At 39.3% G+C, this 25,057-nt stretch overlaps 1 protein-coding gene across 7 annotated transcripts in view; it reads left to right on the forward strand.

Moving 5' to 3' along the window:
• Positions 1-23,752, forward strand: part of FBXL4 (F-box and leucine rich repeat protein 4) — a 70,675-nt gene extending 46,923 nt beyond the window's left edge. For 6 of the 7 annotated variants that reach the window (XM_082307922.1, XM_082307927.1, XM_082307924.1 and 3 more), the window contains exons 7-9: positions 4,413-4,484; positions 5,708-6,020; positions 14,110-23,752. In XM_082307922.1, the coding sequence (XP_082164048.1) occupies positions 4,413-4,484; positions 5,708-6,020; positions 14,110-14,273 (549 nt within the window). In that variant the 3' untranslated portion in view covers positions 14,274-23,752. Of the gene's footprint in view, positions 1-4,412; positions 4,485-5,707; positions 6,021-6,534; positions 6,630-14,109 lie in introns of those variants that run through there. The other variant, XM_082307928.1, reaches the window with a different exon arrangement.
• Positions 23,753-25,057: the final 1,305 nt, after the last annotated feature.

Here is a 25,057-nt window from a genome sequence, read left to right on the forward strand (position 1 = left end):
TAAGTCAAAACTTAAGTGTGATGTCTGAGGTCTTTTCAAAGACAGGTAGGATACAAGTTAGTCCAGTATCAGCTATTTAGTTGAAGGATACACAACACATAATCTTCCAAGCTGGCCTTTATTACAGAGTGGAGGACATTGATGTTTGGGCAGACCTTTCACCCATCTCACGTGGAGTAAGAGGATTTCCAGCGATAATCTCTTCTCTTGTCCAAGGCAGGATCTACTCTGTTGATGTCCTTTCTGATAGATGTTTGACCTGTTCATAAAGACTTCAGAGACTCTTCAGGCAGTCTGCTTCCCTTTTCTGAAGTTTAGGACTAACTGCCATGCCCTAAAATATTTCTGTAATCTGCTCTGTAAGGTTGTGTTTAGCAGCAGTATCATATCCTTCTGATCAGTTTGATGTCAGAGACTTCTCTCTTAAAGCAACTCCTGCACTGTATGTTTTCCTCATCTGAAAACACCTTTCCTGGGAATGAAGGACAGGATAGACCATTTTATTTGGCCCCTTTGGACTCTTCCTTTTGTCTGTGCCATTTTATAAAAATTGATTATTTTACTAGGTTTTGTTTTGGCTTGGGTGGCAGAAGAAATTTAGACCACCAGAGCCATGCCATACGTTACTCCACAAAGAAAAAGTCATTCTTACCTTAAGTTTGTTTCCAGAGTGGTTTTGTTTTGTTTTGTTTGGGTGTTTTGTTTTGTTTGTTTTAAAATCATCCACTCCTTTTCTCAATCTCTGTAAAGGGGAGCAGGTATGAAGCCAAACCTTACCTTTGGTTCAGGAAAAAATCAATCTCCAAACTCTACATGTCTTGGCTACTAGGCTCAAGAATGTTATTATGTGGGTAATCTTTGATTTGACTGTGTCTGCTTGGCTGAGAAAGTGAAATTAGACTCTTTCCACATTAAAGCTTGCCGATCCAGAGTTTAGGTGGCCTCTTAGCTCCTTTTGTAAAGCACTCTAACATCTGAAGTTTGGCCTGTGTTACAGCTTCAGGGTCGGGTGATTGCCTTGCTCTTCTCCTTTGCTTAAATAGGAGTGTTCTCACTCATCTTCTGTTGCAAGTCAGAGAGATGAATTACACAGACAGATGGCTTGAAACAGACAGGTTATTACAATGATAGTCCTACTATATGTAGTGCATATGGATTCTGTGAGCTGCCATTCTCTCCTGCTATTTTCATGTCCTTTGCCACCTGGATTCTCAATTGACTGAGGCACAACTAGGCATGCACAAAGGGTTTTTTCTTCTTTTTTGACATATGCAAACCCCACCTCAGTTACAGAAGAACAGACACTGCTTCTGAAAGAAATCTGATTTGTTGTGTGTGGGCATGTATGCGCCCCAGAAGAGGAATTAATATAGCCAGTATAATTAATGTTGAGTAAGTAGTTGTTTACTCTTGGGCTTGACTTGGCATGATCTGTGATGGTACGACATGGTGTCCTACCAAGCTCCCTTCTATTACCCACATTCCTAGTGCTTTTTAAAAATTGTTCGGGGTTTTTTTAAATAATAGTTTAAAATAATACTTTAGGTTTTATAGGTTGTAAAAAGACCTTTGAAAATGTGGACTCGGTGCACATCAGTATAGAAATGACTGTCTCAAATTAGAGAGGGACTAAAAAAGGTATTCTGAGAGATGCATCAAATTCCTGTTCAAGTTAAAAAAAGTAGCTCAGTTACCTAATCAAGATAACTACGAATATTAGTCTTCCTACCTATTTCACCATTCTCTGAAGAAGAGGAAGTCTAGAATTGATCTCACATCCTACCAACTGTTCAGAGTGACTGTTCACTTTTGCACTGTTCGTGTCACTTAAGGAGAGATATTGCTGCTTCCCATCTTTCCAGGCTAGTGTTTAAATTCCAGTCCAGAAACCATTGCTAAAAAACATGGTGGAATGCAGCAAGGCGTTCAGCTTTCCTGTGGAGTCACCTAAATACCTGCAGAAACCCTGTTTAGAACTGTGTGTGCAGTCAGAGACTGATTTATTTAGCTCTGATATTTAAGGTTTGTAAAGAGGGGTTTGGGGATTTTGCTTTTAATTTGTGCACCTGAGTAGGTTCTAAAGCTCATAGCTTTCATGGAGTTAAATAGTAAAGACTGTCTCTCATTCTCTTGGAGTTACTCGTTTATTCAGGTTTAATGATCCGAATGAAGTATTTGCTTAATAAGTACGTTATTTAAACTGTTTTGGATATTTACACATGTACTAGCTTGTTGCAGTTTAACCCCAGCGGGCAACTAAGCACCCCACAGCCACTCGCTCGCTCCCCCGCAGTGGGATGGGGGAGAGAATTGGAAGGGTAAAAGTGAGAAAAAGTCGTGGGTTGAGATAAAGACAGTTTAATAGATAGAGCAAAAGCTGCGCATGCAAGCAAAGCAAAGCAAGGAATTAATTTGCTGCTTCCCATCGGCAGGCAGGTGTTCAGCCGTGTCCAGGAAAGCAGGGCTTCATCGTGCATAATGGTTACTTGGGAAGACAAACGCCATCACGCTGAACGTCCCCCCCCTTCCTTCTTCTTCCCCCAGCTTTATATATGCTGAGCATGACGTCATGTGGTGTGCAATCTCCCTTTGGGCAGTTGGGGTCAGCTGTCCCAGCTCTGTCCTCTCCCAACTTTTTGCACACCCCCAGCCTCCTCGCTGGTGGGGTGGTGTGAGAAGCAGAAATGGCCTTGACTGTGCAAGCACTGCTCAGCAGTGACAAAAACATCCCCATATTATTCACACTGTTCTCAGCACAAATCCAAAACATAGCCCCATGCTAGCTACTATGAAGAAAATTAACTCTATCCCAGCCAAAACCAGCACATAGCTTTTAAGTGTTCTTAAGTGACTTTTTAATGCTCTTATGTTGAATTTCCTAGCTACCTTTTTCTTTAAAAACATGAAAGAAAGTAAAGCAAGCAAGCGGACGGTGGCTTGGTAAGACCTCTGCAAAGATATATGTGAAGAAGGCTTACTCATAGCATCTACTTTTAGGCTGCCTTTGGGAATCAAATCTTAGAAGGCCAAGTTGGAAGCTGAGGTTCCATACGTGTCAAGCGTTGGGTGTTTCTAATTGCTCTCTGGAGATACCTAAATGAGCTGTCTGAAATGGTTTCCATGAATACCCCATGCTATGTCCCTGTTCTGTGTCTGCCAGCCTTTCGGTGCAAGGGATCAGAGATTTCTTCACAGTGGTATGACAAAAGATCGTGTTCCTGCCAAATTTTGTTAGAATATAATAAACTGAGGAAACTAAGTAAAGCATTTAACTGTAAACTTTCTGAAAACAAGTAAATTTATATTTTTAAAAAACTGTATAAATTATACTACCCATGTGTACAAATGTCATTGACCAGTGTTCTTGTAGGAATTCCACTTATTAGCAGTAGATTATTTTGTCCCTTATATATTGCTTGGGTTTTTTTCTGCCAGAAACTGTTGTATATCCTGTAGAAATCCACAGACTTCTATTATTAATAAATAATAATATGTTAATATGTTGTGAAACTTACTCCCATTTTCAAGCTCATACAGATGACAAAGTCCTAACAAAGTGATGAATGTTTTAAGTATGACGCACAGCTATTTGTGATGCGAGTCCCAGACTATGTGCTTTTTTGCAGCGTGCGTATTTCCAACTACAAAACAAAAATATGGCTACAGACAATGCAGAAGGGTCTTTTCTGTATCTTAGAAACACAAATAAAACCCCGTGAAGTTTCCCTTGTTGTGGGACAGAACAGCCGCGCACTTTACGTTTTGTAAGATGCATCTGATGTTCCAGTCCAATTTCAGGCTGAGCCATGTGCAGTACTTTCTGAAGAGAACGGCCGTATTAAATGGCAGGAGCATGACTGTAAAAAACACATTATCTCTGTTTCAGTCTGCATGCAAGCAGTGACAGGTGCTCGATGGTTGTCAGCATCCCTGTCAGCGCGGAGGCTCCTTTGACATTAAAGTCACCAGCTCGGTCCTGATGCTGGGCGGCTCTATTGGCAGTTCCATCAGGCCGCAGCCCGTCAGCGAATGTCAGGGCCTCCGCTGTGCGTCTGGTACGCCGCCAGCCCTCTCTGTTTTCGGGCTGGCCTTGCCTGTTGTTTGAACTTGCCACGCTCCTTCGGCAGCTTCCCTGTGGGAAATGAGCGGATAGGTCGTGGGTGTGGAGGTATCTTCAGGGCAATGCAAAACCACATCCAAAGTGACTTGCATAAAGGTTTGTAACGATTACCGTTGCTTTAAGCCAATCAATGGGTAGAGTACCCAGGGACTCATTAAGTGGCATTTGTGGTGTCTGTAACAGAGTTTTGAGCTGTATTTCAGGAAATGTGGTGACAGCCTTTAATGTCTAATTGACCTCTTCTCTTTGTTTCACTTTCCATATTTCCTTCTGATGTGTTCCCCCGTGGCAGCAAACAGCCCTGCTCAGTATTCTGAACTTCTGCTCGGAGCTGCAGCACCTCAGCCTGGGCAGCTGCGTCATGGTGAGTACTTACACCATGCCAGGGGGTCTGGGTGCGGGGGTGTGCACGCTTGGTTTGGAACTAGACTTAGGTTTATGCTTCACAAAGATATGTTAAATGCTAAGTTGACGTTATACTGTATCTTGAAAGGTCCAAGGTGAATGCAGCTTAGTCATATACTTAAGGGTTACGTACTAGTTTAGTAGGCCTAAAACATAGATTGTAGGCTTTCTCATAGTTCTTAAGCCTCTTCCTAAGTTTTGGGGCATTCTTTATATGCATGATCACCTTTTCTTTCCAAAACTAATAAAGACTGACTTATTTTTATTCAGACCAAATCATCATTCCTAGCAGGTAATGCTGGTGTCTGACCCTACAGTAATAATCATGAGAGAAATATTTTCAGCCAAAGCCGCTTGAGTCATAGACTTGCTGGGCACACTCATGGATTTAAAGAAAGAGAATACAGGGACAGCAGCAATTCCTGCAGGGCGCTCATCTGAGCTGTGTTGCATGTGCGTGCCAGAGCTGTATGTGGTGGGATTCTGGCTTGCTGCTGTCCCTGATGGTAGACACACTAGCTCGCTCCTCAGGGAGACTTAGCTGACCTTCCTCCTCGGTCAAGAAGCAAGTGACAAAGCAGAGTTTGCTCAGCCTTCCCTGCTTGGACTCATGGACAGAAGAGGAAGGCGGCGTGACAACGGTTTTCCAACATTCCTTGTCTTCCTATCGTTTTTGATAGTGGATTTCATTCCTTCTGCCTGTATAGTGGGACCCTGTTTCAGTCCCATTGGCTTGCCCAAGGTAACTAATAAGACTTCCATAAGGAGATGCAGCAAGTGATCAACCTAGAATGGAAATAAGCACATTCTTCGGTCTGCATGTGCTTATGGTGGCAGTGCCTATGGTCATAAAAACAGTTTTAATCATCTTTTGAACGAAAAACAACAGTGCAATAAAAAGAAGGGGTTTTCAAATAAAATGAACTTTTCACTGCATTTTCACTGATTTTTAGAATTAAGTGAATTTAAAAACACCTATGTCTGGGGGTTGATAGGAAGTTTATTTTTTTGTCTTTTGTAAAAGTAGACCTCACTGTACTCTATAATGAATAATTTTCAGAGCTCTTCAGAAATGATGAATGCTCAAGGCAGATCTGTAGGTGTGTTAGCAAGCAAATCTCGAAACACCTATGTATGCCTGGAAAGATGGTATACATGACAAAGTGTTTGCTTTCCTTGCAGATTGAAGACTATGATCTTATAGCAAGCATGATGGGAGCAAAATGTAAAAAGCTTCGCAGTCTGGATTTGTGGAGATGTAAAAACATAACTGAAAGTGGAATAGCAGAATTGGCTTCAGGCTGCCAGCTTTTGGAAGAACTTGATCTTGGCTGGTGCCCTACGTTACAGAGCAGTACAGGCTGTTTCACAAACCTTGCACGTAAACTCCCGAACTTGCAGAAGCTCTTTCTTACGGCCAACAGGTCGGTGTGTGACACAGACATTGAGGAGCTTGCTGCTAACTGTACACGTTTACGGCAGCTGGATATATTGGGTAAGAAAATGTAGAACTATCGGTATCTTTCTTACTGGGTCTCAAAAGCCTCGCAGTTAAAAAGGAGTCCTTAAGACAAAACTGTCTTGTAGACATTTTTAAATAAGTATTTATTAAAATTATGGTTTAGCATATGAAAAAAAAAAATGGAAGGAAGTTTTACTCACTTCAGTGACTTTCTGACTTAGAATCCAGTGGATTTATACCAACTGTGTAATTTGCCTGCTTAGTTAAAAAAAAAAAAGTAAAAAGAAATAAAAATCTACGAAAAAGACAGAAAAAGCTGCAAAACCAGAAGAAATGTGAAAAAAGAATTGCTTAAACTGAGATTTAAGTGTGAGATTTTTCCAATAACTTTTAGTTTCATGACCATTAGTTTTTTTTTAAACTGAAGTCTTTATCTTTTGACTGTCAGAAGACCCAATTTCTTCTCCTTATTTCTGCTTTTGTTTGTTGTTTTATTTCTTTTATATACAAAGTATGTTTATAGTGTGAGTCTGTGATCAATAAACAGATTTCTGCTTTTGCGCAGTACGGATACACCAAGCAATATTGAATTTCTTTGTCACTTTTACCAGGAAGTGAATTTGACTTGTTAAAGAGCCAAAGGTAATGAACAACAAAACTTAAAATGGACTTTCTGCTAAGGTGGGAAAGAAGTGATGAGGGGCAAAAAGCATAGCACATCTTAGATTTCTAATCCTCTGCAGCTTCTATAGTTAAAAATATTTTTAGAAATCTAAAGTAAATATACTTTGGATTCTTGAGTAAGGACCTTGAGAAATGTAGTTTTGCATGATACTGAATTTATTCTTTTTATGGTGGAATATGAGGTTTTATTTTTAAAATAATGTAGAACAGCAGGGATATTTGTGACATCAAGGTGAGAGAAATTTCTTCATGCTTTTACTGACTTATTTTCACTGGGTTAGTTGAAAACGGAAGATATAAATTAAAGGAAAGACAGTAGCTGTGCTGTGTATTTTTATTATTTAATAATTTAAATGAAAATATCACATTTAGGTTGAAAGAGATGCTGGAGAGAGCAGAGAGCTCTTAGCTTGGATAATGTTCCAAGAAAGTTTAAGGCTATCAGCATTTCTCATTGCAAAAAATTTACTATATGGCATCAAATTGTCACTCCAGTATAGCTAGTACACTCTTCTGCCATGAAATATGGTTTTACTCATCTCTGACTGAGAAAGTTGCCTTCTGACCAACATGGGAAAGAAGGATGACCAGGTAAAAACTGATCTCCACCTACTACAAATTGTAGAGACTTGATGTATATGCCCACAGGAGGTGATGTGTTTTGCGTATCCTTAAGGACATCTGTTTTGTAGCTAGACTATCAAGGGCACATTTCCCTATTCGGACATGAAAAATTTCCAAACGGCATAGTGAATGGAGTCTTTCATAAACACGTATGCTCTCCTGACCACCCACTTCCATGCGTTTCTGTTACAATGGCATCGTGTCTGCCCACAAGGCGGTCTGACCTTTTCGCTGTACCAGAGGCTGCCCAATGAATAGTTTGGCTGTGTTAAGCCTACAGATAGTCTGCTACTTCTGTTGCCTCTGCTGGCAGTGAAGGTTTGTTACCACACTTCTCCTTTAGCCTTTGAATTCACACTTGAATTCAATTTAACATCTTATTGATATTTTTGTGGAAAAAGAACATGTGGACATGGAAAAGGAATTTGTTCTGTTCCCTGGGTGCTTACCAGTATTCCCAAGTCCAAGTGGATTTGAAGTCAACCTTTCCCAGTGAGACTGCATGTTTGGTTCAGATGGGTGCTCTCCAGAGTTTATCCACTTTGAATTATCTGCAAGATGTAACCAAAAAGCTTAATATCTACCCTTCCAGACCTCACTTTCTTCCTTCAGAGGAATGTGGGGGGGGGGAAGGTTGTCTTCTGCTGTAAAGGAGTCAGTACGAGGTGATACGAAATACGTGAAGGAGTTTACTCAGCTTTTTTGGCAACAGCAAGGAAATTGTGTTCATTTCTTTGTCTGAATATGGGAACCATTACACTTTGTGGTTAAAAGAGTTGTCAAGTAGAACCACATCAGGTTATCTGGAGGTAGAGTTGCCAGGTGTTCCCATGTAAGTGCAGAAATCACTGTTGTCTGAACTAAAGAGCTAGTCTCTCACAGTGCAGGAGTACTAAGTAAGTCATAAATCTCTGTATGTGCTCTAACTTTCGGAGGCTGATGTAGGGCCATCCTGTTACTATAAGCTATATAAATGCTTGATATGTTTTTGTCCTTTTGAAGTATGACAACAGGTCTGAAGCTATTAGAGGCCTGGGGTCAGTGCTCAGCTTTGCAAGAGTAACCTTGAACAGTGGGTCTTCTCGATGATGTGAATGAACGAGAGGTACTCTCATTATATCCTTTGTCATCTCCCAAGTACAGAAATGTCTGGCTGGTACATGCATTGTGAAGGGTGTGGAAGTATTGCTGCTAGGTTAGCAGTGCGTGCTGTAAGGGAACTTCTTTTACTTCAACAAAGCTGTGTAAAAGCTTGAGGGTTTTTTGCTATATACAGGCACTTACCGAAGTAGAGATCAGAATGTCTTGCCTTACACTGCAGTCACCAGCGTTAACAATACAACACTGGTTTCTCTCTGCAGTTGTTAGAACTGACGAACGTGTCAGGGAAAACTTCTCGTTTCGGTTATAGATTATTTATCACCACAATAGCTTCAGGACTGGAGGAGTCTAAGTCTCTGAAAGGAATCTTGTTGAACTGCCTGTCATTCATTTAAGCGTTACAAAATGGATGTTATATATACCCTGGATGCTGTTTTCAGGTGGTAGGTCCTGCGGCTTGCTACCCATCTGTCCTTAGTCTCTCCCTTATTGTTTGGCAATTCCCTTGTTACAGAATCAGAGGACTCCGCAGAAGATGAAAATTGCCGGTTTTCAAGGGCTCCATAAAATTATTGGCCCATGTAAAGCACTGTTTGATGGGTGGCTGTGTTTGTGGCATGTAAAACATACTTCAGAAAGTAAATTTCTGTTTAAAAAAAATAAATCATGAGTTGGATCCATATCTGCTGTATTATAATACAATTTGGAAGAGAAAGCATGATATAAGTGTGTCACTGAGTACATGAGGGTGTTCTTGAAGTTTCAGTTCTGAGCTTTCTTTTACCCGTTACATACTGAGCTGCCTGCTTACAAGTATCGTTTCCTTCTCTGCCCACATCCTTTCCACTGACTGACATGCTGGGTTTCCACCTTGCAGCGGAATGATCCGGCTGTGATCATCTGACAGGTTTGTAGTGATGGAGTACATCATCCAGTGCTATCAAAAGTTAAGTGGACACCTCTAGGCCTGTAGTTAAAAACTAGTCTTCAGAACTGTGATCAGCGTTGCGCAATGTGACGAGTCAGATGACAACCTGAATTGGCAGTGCCAAAAGCTTTTCTTGTACGTCGTATCAGCTGCTTAGTTATGTGTCTGTGGGGCTACTAGCTGCTGTCGAGGGTGAAGAATAAGTCATCTTAACCTCGCTCCCCAAAAGTCCTGACTGCCTCTGTCCGGCACAAAAAGAGTAATGAAAAGTAGACACCCTTGTTACTGCAAAATTCATGTATTCCTGTCTACATACCAACACCTCCCACACCTTCCTGAGCAACAGAAAACCCAACTGCCCCCTTGCCAGCTGTCGAAATCTTCAGCTTTGTCTTGAGAGCATCAACATGTAGTTAGTCAATTCAAACATGAAAATGTGTAGCACGTTAAAATTTAGAATTTGAGTTGCGTGCAATAGACTGAATAAAATGTAAAGAATAAAAGGCTAGTCTGGCTGATCTAGGGGAGGAAAGGAAAAGTAAGAATGCTTGAGGGAATAGTGCTAGTTATTTTCAGGGTCTGTACTCTGAAATATTATTTGGTGCGTAGTAGTATCCCTTGCCCTAGAAACTGGGGCTCTGGCAATTTTTATAGCCATCGTACACAGGTCTCCTGAACAGCTCTAGAATTTGAAGACTTTGATATATGATAGATATAAATGAAATAATTTACAGCTAATAAAAATAATTGTTCTAGCAAAGAAATCATTACTCAGAAGTGCCTTTTACAAAGGCGATACCATAGAATTTTTCCAGGGAATAAACTGAACAACAAAATTAAATAGCAGATTTTAATATACCGGCTATGTATTTATTTTGAGAAATGGCCGATTAGTCCATGTAGGAAAAGTTGTAGTCAGTAACAAAGCCTCCAAACTCTAGAAAAATGCACTATATAGGTAACTAGCAGAATACGTCGTCAGTCTTTCAAAGGCAAAGGAAAATGTGCAGTATTACACTTCTGAAATGCTTTTGAATGTGCTTTTTAAGAAATATATGTCACTAATTGTACATTGTATAAATAAAAGTAAGGCTGTGGATGATGTTGGCTTATCCCCTGGTGTGAATAACCAAACCCCAACTAGATTACTGGCTTTTTTAGCTTTTAGAAAAAGATATTTCCTAACATAAAATTTTAAGTCTGAGGAGGAAAAAAGAAACGGCTGCAGTAAAGCATGCAATTTAGGATGGCCTGTTTAGTTACAAATCCGTTAAAAATCTTAGTCTTAGATGAAACGGTAGGGGAACTGTCGAAGGTTCAGGTAGGAAGGAATGAAGAACATCCTACACAAAAAAATCTGTGGCTAGGCATCTAGATCTAGCATTTTTGTAGAAACGCACATTTGGATCTTGAAGCTTAAAAGCTGTGATGTGTAAACGAGACTGGTTTTAAATGAAGGTGCTGATGCAGTAGCAATTTTAAGGCTTGGTGGAAAAAAGATGAGTAGCATAATGTGGTGTTCCTGGAGTTTCGGTTGGAATGGTAGAGCAGATCCTGCTGGTAGGACAGTGGTACTATGGTAAAATTATGGTCAAGTGAAGTAAATAACTAAAGCGTATTACAGAATTTCTGTGTACGAGTATAGGCACTGTTACATCAACCACCGGACGGTTGTGGTGACAGTGATCATATAATGATAAGGGAGTTAAAAACCACAGTAATAATGACAAGCTTTGATTACCTTCATGTAGGTGAGGTAAAATTTGGGGGCATGATAGCAAAGACTGTTTTCAGGTGATGTTAAATGATGTCTCAAAGCAACTAATCCGAGAGCCTGCTATAGGAGAAGTGAAGACCACACTTAGATACCCCCTTGCTTGTGAAGAAGAGTACAGGAGACTACTAAAAACAGAGGCATCTTTCTGGAAATTAATCCTGTTCAGAGAAGAAAAATGGGAATTTGAATTCTAGAAAATGAAACAAAATCACAGTAAGGCAGAATGAGGTACTCAGGAACCATTGGCTAAAGGTAAATGCTAAAATTGTATTTCAGATATGTTAGAAGTTTCCAGGAGAGTTACTGAGGTTGGTAGATACCCCAGATGTAAAGGATCGCTCAGATACGAGAAGGCCATTGCAGGAGAACTGTTGTCTGTCCATTAGTGTTCCTGGCAAGGGGGATCAAGTAGGCTGCTGCATCAGAGCCATTCTTTCCAGGAGATTAGCCCAGAAAGCTGCCTTAAATTGGAATGCCAATACAGAAAGCTTTTGAACAAATCAATACATTGAACAATAATAAATTGTTAGGACTAAATGGTATTTATGCAGCAGTTCTAAACGAGCTCAAATACAGGGCTGTGGAAATCTCATTTCTGGTGTGTGATCTGTCACTGAAATCAGCCTCAGCACTAGAGGAATGAAGGGTTACAAACATGGCAAAATCTTCTGTAAAGGGTGCAGGTTAGAAGCTACAAAACATTAAGATTGTCTTTTGCTCTGTGTGAACCAGTTGCAACCATAAGAAAGGCAGGCAGTCAGTGGACATGAAGGCCATTACGATATTTTGAAGGAGAGCTGTGTCCCCATGAGGATAGTTATGCCTCTCCAATCTTTTAGAATTCCTTGGAGTTATTGGTGGAGTCCATAGAGGATTGGATTTTCAAAAGCTTTAGCCAAAGTTGTTCTGCTTTTGGAACTTAGCTGTCTTCTCCTGGATTGTAATGAGTGTTTCAATGATAGACAACAGAGGATAAGAACGTATAGTCTCTTTTCACGGTGAAGTTACGTCACTACTGTGGTCACCAAGGGTCTCTTTATAAGTAATCCAGGGAAAGGGGTGAATAATGCTGTACTAGAGGTTACTGCACAGATATTCAGGGTAGAAAAACCTTAAGATGAAGAACTTAATGCTGAAAAATTGCAGAATGATCTTATACTTAGTAAACAGATGATAAAGCAGGAGGAAAACTGTTGCATCAAGTGCAAAGTAATTGCATGAGGTGAAATAACATTAACTAAGCATATGGGGGGTTGCTTTATATTAGTTACTGTTTTGTAGGAAAGTGATCCTGTGGACAATTTTTGGAAAACATCAGCTCGTTGCTCAGCATCATTCTAACAGACAAACAGAAGGTTAGGATTTCTCAGGAAAGAAATGGAGAAAATACCGTATGGTCTCATTATACAGTTACTGACTTTGTGCCTAGTGCACTGTATAGTTCTGGTCGTCCCATTTCAAATGTACTAAATTAGTGCAGAAACAAGACAACAGGGATCATCTGAGATACAAGAGTCTGGAAAACAGCCAGCCTTGAGGGAACAGAAGAGATGTCCATAGGATTATGAATGATGTGGAAATAGTGAACTGGGAACAATCTGCCACTGCTTCTTAATGATTTATTGCCCTTTGATTATTGCAATTAATAGGCAGTGGGTTTAAGACTGATTTTTTTCTTTTTTTTTTTTTTTAACATTATGTAGTTAAACTCTAGAACTCATGTGAAGGGGCCATAAGTATGAAGTAGTTCAGAAAAGTAGTAGCATTCATGAAAGGTATCTTCAGAAATCTCTAAACTGATAACTTTTGGCAGTTGAGAAGATCCACCAGTGAAAAGCTGCTTTAAAAATCTGCTCTTGCCTTTTTTTTTTTTTTTTTAATTTTGGTAAGCATTATTGGCCCTGGCCATAGACAAGATCCTGGACTTAGATGGCTTTCTGGGGCCCAGTTCAGCCCAAGATGGAGCTGTGTAAGTTGAAGTGCCTACCAGCAGGTGTCTGCAGTCATGTTGGATGTATATACTCTTCTTAGAGCCAGGAGAGCTTGATAAGCAATTTAGCCCACTCTAGACATCCAGGCTTGGTTCACTTGCCCAGAGTAACCTGCCTGGCTTCCAGCCGTTCCGGTAAGGCGTGGATCTCCTCCTGGGGGTCAGTGTGCTGTCTAGCAGCTCTGCGTGGACATCCTACACGGTGTGAGGAAGCCCAAGGGGCACCAGGCGCTTCAGCCAACTGAATCATACCTCAGTGCCCAGTCAGCTGAATCACGTGCTGAGCACCGTTGACTGTACTGACTAGGTTTCCATCAGCTATAATGGGTGTGTGGATGCATGCTTATAAACACCTATTTATTTGATTTCTGACTCAATCCCATGCTTTATCTGAGCCCGTGTGACACTTAGGAATTCAGTCACTGTGGTCGCATTTTTAGCAGGGGTAAATAGTGTGTTTTCTGTTACAGTTAGTGTATATATAGATATGATTGGTAGTTTCTGGAACAACTGCCCCTGCATGTGCGTAGTGCCCATACTCATTCCGGACTCCTAGAAGTCTTGCTGATTTATTTGGAATTGGAGTAGCCCATAATAGCTTGTGTGTTGTGGCGGTCGTTGCAGTCAGCAGGAGAGTCATGAGAGCATGAGTGTAGCATATTGTGTTGTTTGTTGCCAGAGCCCATCATCTGGTCACTGGGAGGTCTTGTAGCTGTGGGTACTTGGGGTCAGCTTCTGTAGTTAGAAATTCCCCTTGAAGTTGTAAAGCTGTCCCCCAATAGAAAATGATGGAGTTACTTAAGCAGTTTGGTTAGGAAAGTACAACAGGCTTCTTAAAGGCAAAAATTCTGCACTGTCTCTGAGAAGCTTTTAATTTTAAATCTAATTGAAATAATCTAAATAAAAATTGCATTATAGTAGCATTTCTTTCCGTGATGCTGTACTAGCCGCTTTAAAAAAAATAGACTGTTCTCCATAACCTTACAGTTTGTTTTGTTTCTTTTTTGTTTTTGAACAGGGACGAGGATGGTAAGCCCTGCATCTTTAAGAAAATTGCTGGAGTCTTGTAAAGATCTCTCTTTACTCGATGTGTCCTTCTGTTCACAGATTGATAATAGAGTTGTCCTAGAACTGAATGCCAACTTTCCTAATGTGTTCATAAAAAAGAGTTTCACCCAGTGACTCACTACATATGCTGCTGTGGAATTAATTTGACAGAGTTGTTTCCTGTGAATTTGTGCTGACTTTTTTTAAGAAGAATATAAATCCCCTATGAAATAGTGGAAAATATTAATTATCTACACAAATGGGTAAAATACATTTAAATATGTTATGCATTTCTTAAAGAGTTGATATTGTACCTAAGAATTGTTTTACTCTGTGTTAATTGGTGGCGCTGCATGTTTTTAAATACCAGCCATATGTGTGGCTTTAATGAGAAGAAAATGAATAACGTCTTCTTAAGTGTCCCTTTATAGGGTGTTACACACAATAAACTATGTTAATATCCAGGTGAAAGCAGAAGTTCGGTGTTCAGCAGTAAGATAAAGATGGGTGCTTCCTTTTTTATGTATATGTGTGTGTGTGTGTATATAAATATATACAGGTGTATTTGTATATACATACACACTTACTGTAGCATTCTAGTGTGGCCTGCAGCATAAGATGTTGTGATCTGGCCTGTAATTAGTTGTTTGAAAACTCGTTTAAGCTTGTATAAGAATGGACTGAAAAGACACTTTGTCTTCATGTTTTTGGCAGTGAATCATATCTGATACACTTTTCTCCCTTCCTCCACATGAATTTAGATGTAGTGATGTTTTACAGTCCAGCCTAAGCGACACAACAGATAAACGCAAGAATCTTCCACCCAAACTTAGAGCAGAAATGAAAGAGAAAATTGCCAGCTGCTTCTTGGTATTGGATATAAAGTTTGAGGCACGTACTTAGTGTCGTAACTGGTAACGTGTAGAAAACTCCAGAGCAATTTTCTTTTCAAATTTCTGTCATAGTCAAGACTTGATTTGTGATACATCTGGTTATCATGCAAAGTACCATAAAAAAATAGGATACCACATTAGCTGCTGTCCCTTACACTGGCATCAAATCTACTGTCAAGTGTGAAAACAAACATTTTGTTTAGTAAAAGAGCAATGAAAATATAGTCAGTTTGAAACAAGCGCAATATGATTTGGTGATTTAATAATCACCTTAGTATTGGATTTGTTTTGGTTTTTGTTTTTCCAAGAGGTAATTGCTCAAAGTACTATTGCACTCTCTCTCTCTTTAACACTGTTTAGCCTCTGGAGAAGAAAAATTGTGTCGATGGACAAATTCTAGAGGTTTCTTCCTTTTGCACTTCCTTTGATGAAGTTTTTATCTTTTTTTTTTTTTTTCCCCCTTGAATACCACTGCTAGAGTATGTTGCTATGTACAGCCTGAGTTTTGAGTTTTACCTTTTTAGCCATTGTTGATGAATATGAATCATGAAATATAGCCTGGCATTTGATACTGGCTCCACTCTTCTTGTATTGATGGCACTTACCTACTGGAATAAAAAGGAAAATATTTTGTCTGGCAGAAGTACATTATTGTGCCGAAGATCACTGGCAAAGAATACTTCAGTTTATGCAGTAAATAACCGACCGCTACTAGAGGACTGCTACAAATCATTAAAGATTTGATGATCCCTGTGACTCCTGAATGAACGCTTTGAACTCTTTGTGCTGGTGCCAATACTTTATAAACCATGTCATGAAACAGCTACAGAACATTTATCTGATTTTATAAAAAGACCTTTTTCTTCAGATTTTTAAATTTTACAGAATCTTTTGGGAATTCCAGATCCAAAGAAGGGCATGCACAGTTGGCTTTTTTATCCCCCCCCCCCCGCCGATGGCACTGTGGGATTTCCAATTAGATTATGCCATTCCAATTTTCTCTTTTTTTCCCAGAAAACTGGACATTGTCAGAGATCTTTGGATTGATTTACTCCCTCACCCCACCCCCCCCACCCCCCCCAACAGGTGTGAGCTTGGGTGTGATTCTGTGTGAGACCTCATTTCTTTCAATCAGGTTTGGGTTGATTTATTTTTCTGGGAACTTAACTTTTTTTTATCTACAAGTATTATTTTTCATTGTAATTGATTATTAAACGTTATTGTCCTAGTTATAGGAGAACACAGGTTCAGATAATGGGAGTTTACAAAGAACAGTATTTCAGAACAAATGTTTTTTGTTGTGAAATTTCACTTCTCAGGGTGCATCTGTGTTTATCTCCTTTTTTTCTTAGAGAACCTTCTTGTTTGTTTTTCACTGTAAATAGAATGGGATGTGGATGAAGTGATAGCCATTGTGCCTTCAAACTGGTAAACTTGGTAAATAATGTAGTTTCACTTCTACAGCATTAGTGAATCAAATAGGTATTTTTGTAATCATGTATGTGTAAAGGATTTCATTCTCTATTGCTTTTTAGGTGGTATAAAGGAGGTTTAAACTGACGTTTTGTTCATATGAAAGGATTTTTTTTTTCTTATGTTGTGCCTTCTGTTTGAAATTGTTTTGGTCAGGAATTCTCTGTTGTCACTTGAAAGATAAACTGAAGTCTACTTTTCATTTGGACTATTTAAAACTTAGCTGTTGCTAACACATAATTAATTCAAATAGCTGAGAAATAATTGGGAAAGACTTCCATCTGTAGTTGTAGACTTTAACCTTCAATCAGTGGGTAGGAAGCTCTTTTAGCTATGACTTTATACCTCCAAGAAGTCTTCCAGCAAAGAGAGGATAGACCAGACTTGACATTTCTAATATTTCCAGGATAAAGAGAACAACATGCTTTCAGACCTTCCTTATACATCACAAAGAAGCAAGAATAGATCGCTGTCTTTTTAGTTCTGTTATTTTATACTTAGGTGTGTGTATCTATTTATACATATGTGTGTATAAATTATATATATACACACGTATGTTTGTGTGTATATATGAAAATTTTTTGTATGTGTGTACATACTTACATGTATAAATCTCAGAGTTTTTCCATGTAGGAATTACTTTTGCAAAGTGAATGTAATAGCAAAAGGTGTTTCATAGCAGTTCTGTTTTCAACTGTTGTTTTATTGTACCTGGAGACTGAGTTCCTCTCCACTGGTGCAGCAGGAGAAGCCTGGGCAGGAGGCGTGCTGGATTTCCTCCGTTGCTTTGCCAAAGTGCCTTTTGGTTTGTCTGCACATGAACGGTGTTACAGGGTATGGTAGAGCGTGAATGCAAAGTCCGATAACTACTGTGGACTGTCTCCTTGTGAAGCAGTCATATAGAGGGAAATTTGTTCTAGTTTCATTTAATCCAACATGAATGATGCCAATTCCGTAGTTGGAGGAATTTAATTATTCTGGAATTGGGTCATCATCGCCAACACTAGACTGTCCCTCAGTCACGTTACCTAAATTCTGCTTTTAAGGATATTCCATTTTTTTATCTTGTCCTTTGATCTCATCTGTCTTTCTGAAGCATTGTAAAAGATGTGCTTTGGCAACAGATGTTAAAAAAACATTGCTAACATGTCCAGAAAAAAAGAGGCTTGCTCTGAAGTGCTCCTGTTCTTAAAGTAAAGGGGGGCTTCCATACTATCTGTATGAAATTGGTGTGGGATGGCATGTAGGTAAATATGTCATGCTTTTGGTCATTTTAAAAATTAATATGATAATTTTACCACTTAAAGCATCTTCCCAACTCTTGAAGGCTTTGATTCAATAGTGTACTCGTATTGATAATCTTGAGCTGTCTAACTAGATAGCTCTATGGAAATGGAAGGTGTTTCTGTTTAAATTATGCACATGATTAAGTACATTAATGAGCAGGACTTAAATGGTTAAGAACTGTTTTGCATAGAAGTTTGGACCTTATAATCCCCGTGTACTTGCAGGTCCAAATTTCAGACCAAAGAAAAAAAAAAAGGGGGAAGACTGATTCTTTCCTTGGGGCTCTCATGCCAACTGTCCAGTAACCATGGTACACAGTGAGTAGAATTCATCTTAGTGAACGTTAGCTCTCTGAAAGTTAGACATGTCATTTAAGGCAGGAATCTGGGCACCTCTAGAAAGCTATTAATCTCCTCCTAAGATATTTAAGGAAAGATGGAATGAACAATTTTCTGGAGAGCCTCTCTGGAGGCTGTGGAAGCTGTGATTTAGCTCAGGTTAGATACTTAGCTTTAGAATACTAAACTGAGCTTTATTCCATCCAGTGTTGTACTACCTGTCTTGGAATAGCAAAAAAACAAGACCAGAATGACATCCATCCCTAAACCTCAAAATCCTCCAAAACCCATGCAAAAAGAGGCAAATTAAAGAGATGCTGACAACTTGAAAAATCAGTGTTTTAAATGCCAGGATCTACTTCTGCCCCCAAGTCCCTTGCCAATGCCTGTGGTGTGGTGGGTGGTCGTTTTATTTTGTTTGATGGAAATGTATCCCTTTTCCTTGTTTTAAAATCTCATCTACCTAACTATGTATAGTCCTGTAAATGCATGAAATTAAAGGGAAAACGTAATTAATGTATTGCAGCTATTTTGGTAATCTTTCATGTTGCTATAATTAAGACTATGACTAGTTTAACTGCTCTCTTGTCATCAGAAATGTTACCCACTATGCATTTGCAAAAATTGTGTGTTTAGTCCTGGTTCTTACTGTGTATACTTATTGCATCTTATGCGATATGTTTCCCATATCACATCTGCAGGACTACTAAATTTACAAAAACTAGATAAAATGTAGCATTTTATTATATGGAGTATGGGGGTGACTTTATATATTGATTTACTGTTCATTATTACTCTTTTGCAATGATTCCACAAGGTGTAGCTTTTGAAACGACTAGGCTAGAAATTCCTGGTTTAATGCATCTGTACATGCAGTGTTCAACACAGTCAACATTTTTCCCAAATGAAAGCATTTGTCCTTCGCTGAGACAATAATTTCTGTGATTTTAGGATTCTGACTTGATGAAGAAATCCAAGAAAGGGCTCTTTATTAAACATTACCAGGCATGGGACAGGTTGTGAGGAAGGGCTGAGGCATGAGTCTTGTGCGTTACAGATCCTCATGATCTTCAAAGAAGGGCCTCGGCAAGAGGTGGCTCTTTTTATAAAGATTCAGCCTCAGTCATAGCAGACAGTGGTGGGATTTTCCTTTTTAGCTAATGGACTAAGCACTGTTGTTTTAGTTTGAGTAGCTCTAGTTTCTCCCTGTCTTGTTTTCATTTAAGAATGATAAATAGCACAGTTAGGACAGGCATCCTGAATTGGAGAGGATCCTTTGTGAGGAATGACGTTTTTCTCTTGCATGTTTTGTTCCCTTCTAAAAACAAACAAATAAAAAAACCCCAGCTCTTTGAAAGCTCTCTCGTTTTCCTTGGATACTGAAGAAATGCAAACGTCAAGAAAGTTGAGAAAAGAAACAAAGGAGACTTATCCAGATTTATCTGGAAGGTCATGAAAGGGTGGGCAGAGCTATTTATAGACGTGAGGAAAGTAAGTGCATTCGTTGTTCTAGATCAGCTGTTATCTTTCCCAGAAATTTAGTTTCCCACATAATTTCACATGCTCATACTTCTAAGTCAAGATTTAGCATTTGGATGCTCTTAATACTGACCTTTCACATACGTGCTTGTGCAGTAATTCTGATGTCTCTTTTATGTAGTTCATAAAAATTAAACAAATATTTTTTCTTCACCTACCACTGCCCAGCTGCATTTTTTTGTTAAACTCTGAAACAATTTCATGCATGCACACACAGATGCTTGTAAGACTGAATTGCTTAGGAGTTTTGCAATTGGTCCTTTTTTGAGGACAAATAAACTGCAGTTTTGGGGTAAAAATGATAAAGAGAAGGCTCTGGAGAAGAGAAGGCTCAGGAAATCTTATCAATGTGTAGGAATACCTGATCGAGGGGGGAACGAAGAAGAGGGAGCCAGATTCTTCTCAGTAATGCCCATGGACAGGACAAGAGGCAATGGGCACAAACTGAAGCACAGGAGTCTCAATCCGAACACAAGAAGACACATTTTATGGTGAGGATGACCAAGAGAGCCTGTGGAGTCTCCATCCCTGGAGATACTCAAAAGCCCTCTGGGCATGGTTCTGGGCAACCAGCTTGAGGTGGCCCTGCCTGAGTGAGGGGCTGGACTGGATGACCTCCAGGGTCCCTTCCAACCTCGACCATGCTGTGGTTCTGTGATCTGAGACTTGCCCTTTGGTTGTTCTGTTTGCTTCAGTGTACTGATTGCTAAAGATGGTATAGAGGGGGGAAAAGAAATACTACCGATCTGAAGGAACTTGCAATGTCGAGAACAGTCACAAGAATCTTATTCATTTGTTTGTTCCCCCCCCCTTTTTTTAAGGGAAGTCATATTTTTCTTGGTTTAGGTTAGTAGGCAAATCTAAATGTAACTTATTAAAATAAAATTTTGGTAGTGTTTTCGACATACAGTTCTGTAATGTACAAAACACACATGATCAGTTTACAGAAGTATTATCGTCACTCTGAAGTCTGTTAGACCAAGGACTAAGATAAATATCCCTATTCTTGAGTACTGACAATAGTTTCCATTTAGAAACTGAGTTGTCTGTAATACATTAGGAACAGTTTAGTTTGTGTATTTTTAGTATTTGTTTACATAGATCTTAGAATAAATTTGGATTACCATGGCTTCGATGCCAATTGTTTCTGCTTACTCTATTGGAAGCTGAGTAGAGTGGTTAGCTGTTCATCGTGTCAAAAGATGAAAATTTGCATTCAGATGAAAAAGAGGACAAAGTTTATGAAACACTGAAGGGTGTCTGAGCATTTTAGGGAGATACTGTGTGTAATTGTGGTGAATTACCATCTTTTGTGCATTTATTTACCATTATACCATTGTCAAGAGCTGTTGGGTAGTACAGTCCTCTGCTCGCCATCAGGAGATGGGTTCTCTCCATCTGACCTTGGTCTCTTTAGATTTATTTTCTTCCGGGCAGTGCCACAGGTTTCTGTACATATACACTGTTCTGAAACTAATAGAGGGAAGTTAAAAATAGCTGGCTTGGTCGTGATTTGGAAACTAATGGCTAGTCTATGCTTCGAGTTATTTTGGAAGAGTTACTGAAAGTGAATTAAAATAACCAGGAATTGGTGTGTTTGCAGGGGGGCCGTGCACTTTCTGATTTAACTTTCGTATACGGACAAGTCCTAATTACCAGCTGTCCCTTGAGCCGTCTTAGCGAAATCAATGCGATGGTCTCATTCTCGTTCTTCTTAGTGAGCATAAAGCCACTGCAGCTCCTTGGCGTCCTGTGGCTTTTTGCATTCATCTCCTTACCAGGCAGGCAGTGGAGCTGGGGTGTGTCGAGACTGGCCTGATCTCCACAGGTGCATGAATTGCCTGGGAAATGTCCTGCTTGCATTTATTCCTCTGTATGGATGAGAAGGAGTGGCATCTCCAGGCCTTCAAATTTAAATACCTGAACCCAGCACCTGGATTTAAAAATATCAGGTCTCTCCCTGCCACCCCTCAAATAACCAGCAACAAAACACTTGTAGTGTATTTATGATTTAATAATATGCTCCATTTTCTGCTGCAACAATAGGAGTTTGAGTAATGTTACAAAAAAACTCCTACTGCATTACCTTTTAAAGGGACTAATTTGTATGAAAGGTGGAAGAGCAGCAATAGAGGGAACAGTTCTGGGCACTATCTGTAAATAGCTCTGCTATGCCAGTAAGCACCAGAAGCAAGTTATGCCTTTTTTTAATAACAAGTTGAGAAGGACAAAAGGGATAATTGCCTCCAAGCACATTTTCTACAGCTGGAGGATATTTGTATCATCTAATTTTAAATATCTAGGGTAGGTACTAAAGTTAGGAAACTAGTCTCCTAGGGTCCCTTTACTCTGGAGAGAGAGATTCCTCCACAGGGTAATTCAGATCAGGAGATCAATCTTAAATCAAGGTCTTCAGTTCACCTCTGGAGAAGCTGAGGTTCGCATAGACCACATGAAACTTCTGTTGGAAACTAGCTTCCCGAGCTACGCGTGCTATCCTCGCACGTGTGGGTTCAGAGTAGGTGCTCCCTGTTAGCCCCCTAGCTTCTCTTGCTTCCATCAAAGGCCACCGCTTTCTTTGCTCTGTTGGTTGGACTGTATCTGATTGCTCCCTACAAAATGTCTTGGCTAAAACTAGAAAACCTTTTATTTTCTAGTAGTTGAGTGTTTAAAGCTTTTTTTTTTTTTTTTTTTTTTTTTTTAACCTTTCCAAGTTAGGTATTAAAGCCAGCAGAAGGAAGAGGACATTTAACTTAAGTGTAATTGTAGGTGGGAGCATGTTGGTTGTGCAAATGTTTTAATTCAAATTAGCATAAATGAGGATAGCCACTCCTGATTGTGCTCCAAGGCTCCTTAACTTTTAGATGGTTCATCTCAGAACTGTGTCACAAAGATGTCCAAACCAAGGTGGTTTATTTTCACCTCGCGATGGTGGTTCAAGCCCTGAAGGATAAAATGCTACTGTGAACACATGAGAACGTGCAAGTCCTGACGGGCTTCAGTAAGTTTCCTACCTAAGGTCCTTTGGGCAACAGACGTTGGAAGGTTTAGATTAGAAAGGCTAATAAGAGCATATTTAAAGCATGGTGAAGGCAGTGGTTAGCAAAAGGAGAAGTGGGAGCTGGGGGGATTGGTTCATGAATGTGTTTTTCATGACTGTTTCCTGATGTTAAGCTACATGGGCCCACGAAGCTAACATCCACTACTTCGCACCATTGCAGTCCTAAATATAGTCAGTATTCCAAGAACTGTGTCTGTATGTGCCATCTTAGATTCCAAATTTGTTCTCTGATTTAATAAGTTGTACACATTCAGCATTAACCCCATTTTTTGGGTGCTTCTCTTAGTATACTGGCAGTGTTTACCTTAGCATCTTCTGTATATTTGTTTTTAATATTCCCCTCTGAGGCTTGTGCATTTTTTTATATTTATGCAAGGACTTGATTACATTTTAAAGCGATGGGTTTTTCCCCTCTGAGTATTCTGCTTGACCAATAGTAAATGAAAAGTATGTTACTAGTGTGTTAACTTTGGTTCAGATTTGACTACTGCATCTTCTCTCTCTGTGCAAACCCAAAGGTCTCTGCGGCTATGCAGACACAGCTCAGGCACAGACACCTGGCTCCTTCTCAGTTGAATACCCTTGACCCGTACCACTTAATACGTTTTTGTGTTATAAGGTAAGGGTTTACTTGAACACACGTAAAACAGAGATGTTTCTTAGCCCTATATTTATAAATGATTGAATTTATTGTGGAGAGATCATCTAATGCCTTATATTGCTAGCTCAAAGGTAGTTTCTTTTTATCTTCAAAAGTTAATTACATATTTACACACCAATTATTTCTATTTAGTAAATTAAGCCTGTTTTATTCTGATACGTTGGGTCATTTGAAATGTCATAATACTGTGCTGTACAGTTTCATTCCATTCCTGCCAGTATAAAGAGGTTGAAATTAATGTCCTCACTGAGTTGTCAGTGTCTGCTAATTCAGAGATGACAGAAATGTGCTAAAATGTATTCAACCTGTAATATTTATCTTGCTTTGCACTTAATTTGTTTCCGTTTGACTGTGTTGAAAAATACCGAGTGTACATAAAATAATGAATAAATAAAACAAAAATAAATTATTTGTCTACACTCATTGACCTTTTGTGCATTCATTTTAAAAAAGAGTGAAATAAAACACAAAATACAATGCATTCAGAGGAACAGTTTGGGAGTATTTTTGTCACTGTTCATTGTGAAGTAAGTTAGCCTGGATGTTTTTAGCTTATGAATTCGTAAGCTAATTTTTATTTTTTTTTTGAAGTGTGGTATTGCTTAATATTTAGCTTACTCTAGCCCTATGAAAGCACATGGAATGAGGTGCATTACACAAAATAAATGATTTGCTGCCTGAAACAGTTTGTGATCTAGGTACAGAGCAAGAGACAACAGATGGATATAGACAGACGGGATATAAAGCAGAATATGGAGATTACAATGCACCAAAAAAAAAAAAAATTGTTGAATTTCTTTCAAGAATAATTTCCTACTCTAAAGCAAATCATGTTACCATAACGTGTTTCTTAATCCCTTTAATTATATAGGTAGTGATATAGTTGTGATTAAACGTTGTGGAACTTAAGTAATACAATAAACTCTAAATTTAGCATAGATGTTACAGAGTTCTGCACCTTTGAAAATGGGAACCAGAAGGGGACAGGTGGTCGGTTGCACTCGACTTGTCCAGAACAACCCGAGTACTGAATTGGAAATAACCGCTTTGCTAGACTTTGTCCTCCTGTTTTTGTGAATTATCTCAAAAGTTTGTTTTTTGATTCAGAGTTATTTGCCAAATCGGTATTGGTCTGATCAGTGCTCATTTTCTTCTAGGTAGAGTTTAAGTGTTAGGGTTGCATGATACTGTTCAAGACAAGGCTCCTACTAAAACAAATACAAAGCTTTGAGTTGTTTTCTTGCACCTCTAAGGAAACTTTTAAATCTCCAGCACCTGCTGAAGTGTTAGGCTTTTGTATCAGACCTTTGCCTCAGGCCAGTATCGTTTCAAGCGTGCTAAAACTGTTTTCTAGCACCAACTTGCAGCTGCTGGTGCTTCTGATTATCGAGAAGCGCAAGGACGAGACCGGACCTGGCTTCTGTACATCTCGGACAAAATGCAGCCGACTTTCAACACATGCTTAGTACAGTTTCAGACTTCATTTCTGCCTGCCCTGTTTCTGACAGATACCTGTTTTGCAGTGCTGCTTTCGCAGTATTGAAAATTCACGTATGTAACTGCAAGTTGTCCGTTGTCTCTGTTCCTCTGTGTGGCACTTCTGATCATGCAAATGGCTTGAAAACATCCCACACAGATAAAACCAGACTTCAAAATATTTCAGAATT

This window comes from Platalea leucorodia, assembly GCF_965183815.1.
Source record: "Platalea leucorodia genome assembly, chromosome: 3".
NCBI lineage: Eukaryota > Metazoa > Chordata > Aves > Pelecaniformes > Threskiornithidae > Platalea > Platalea leucorodia.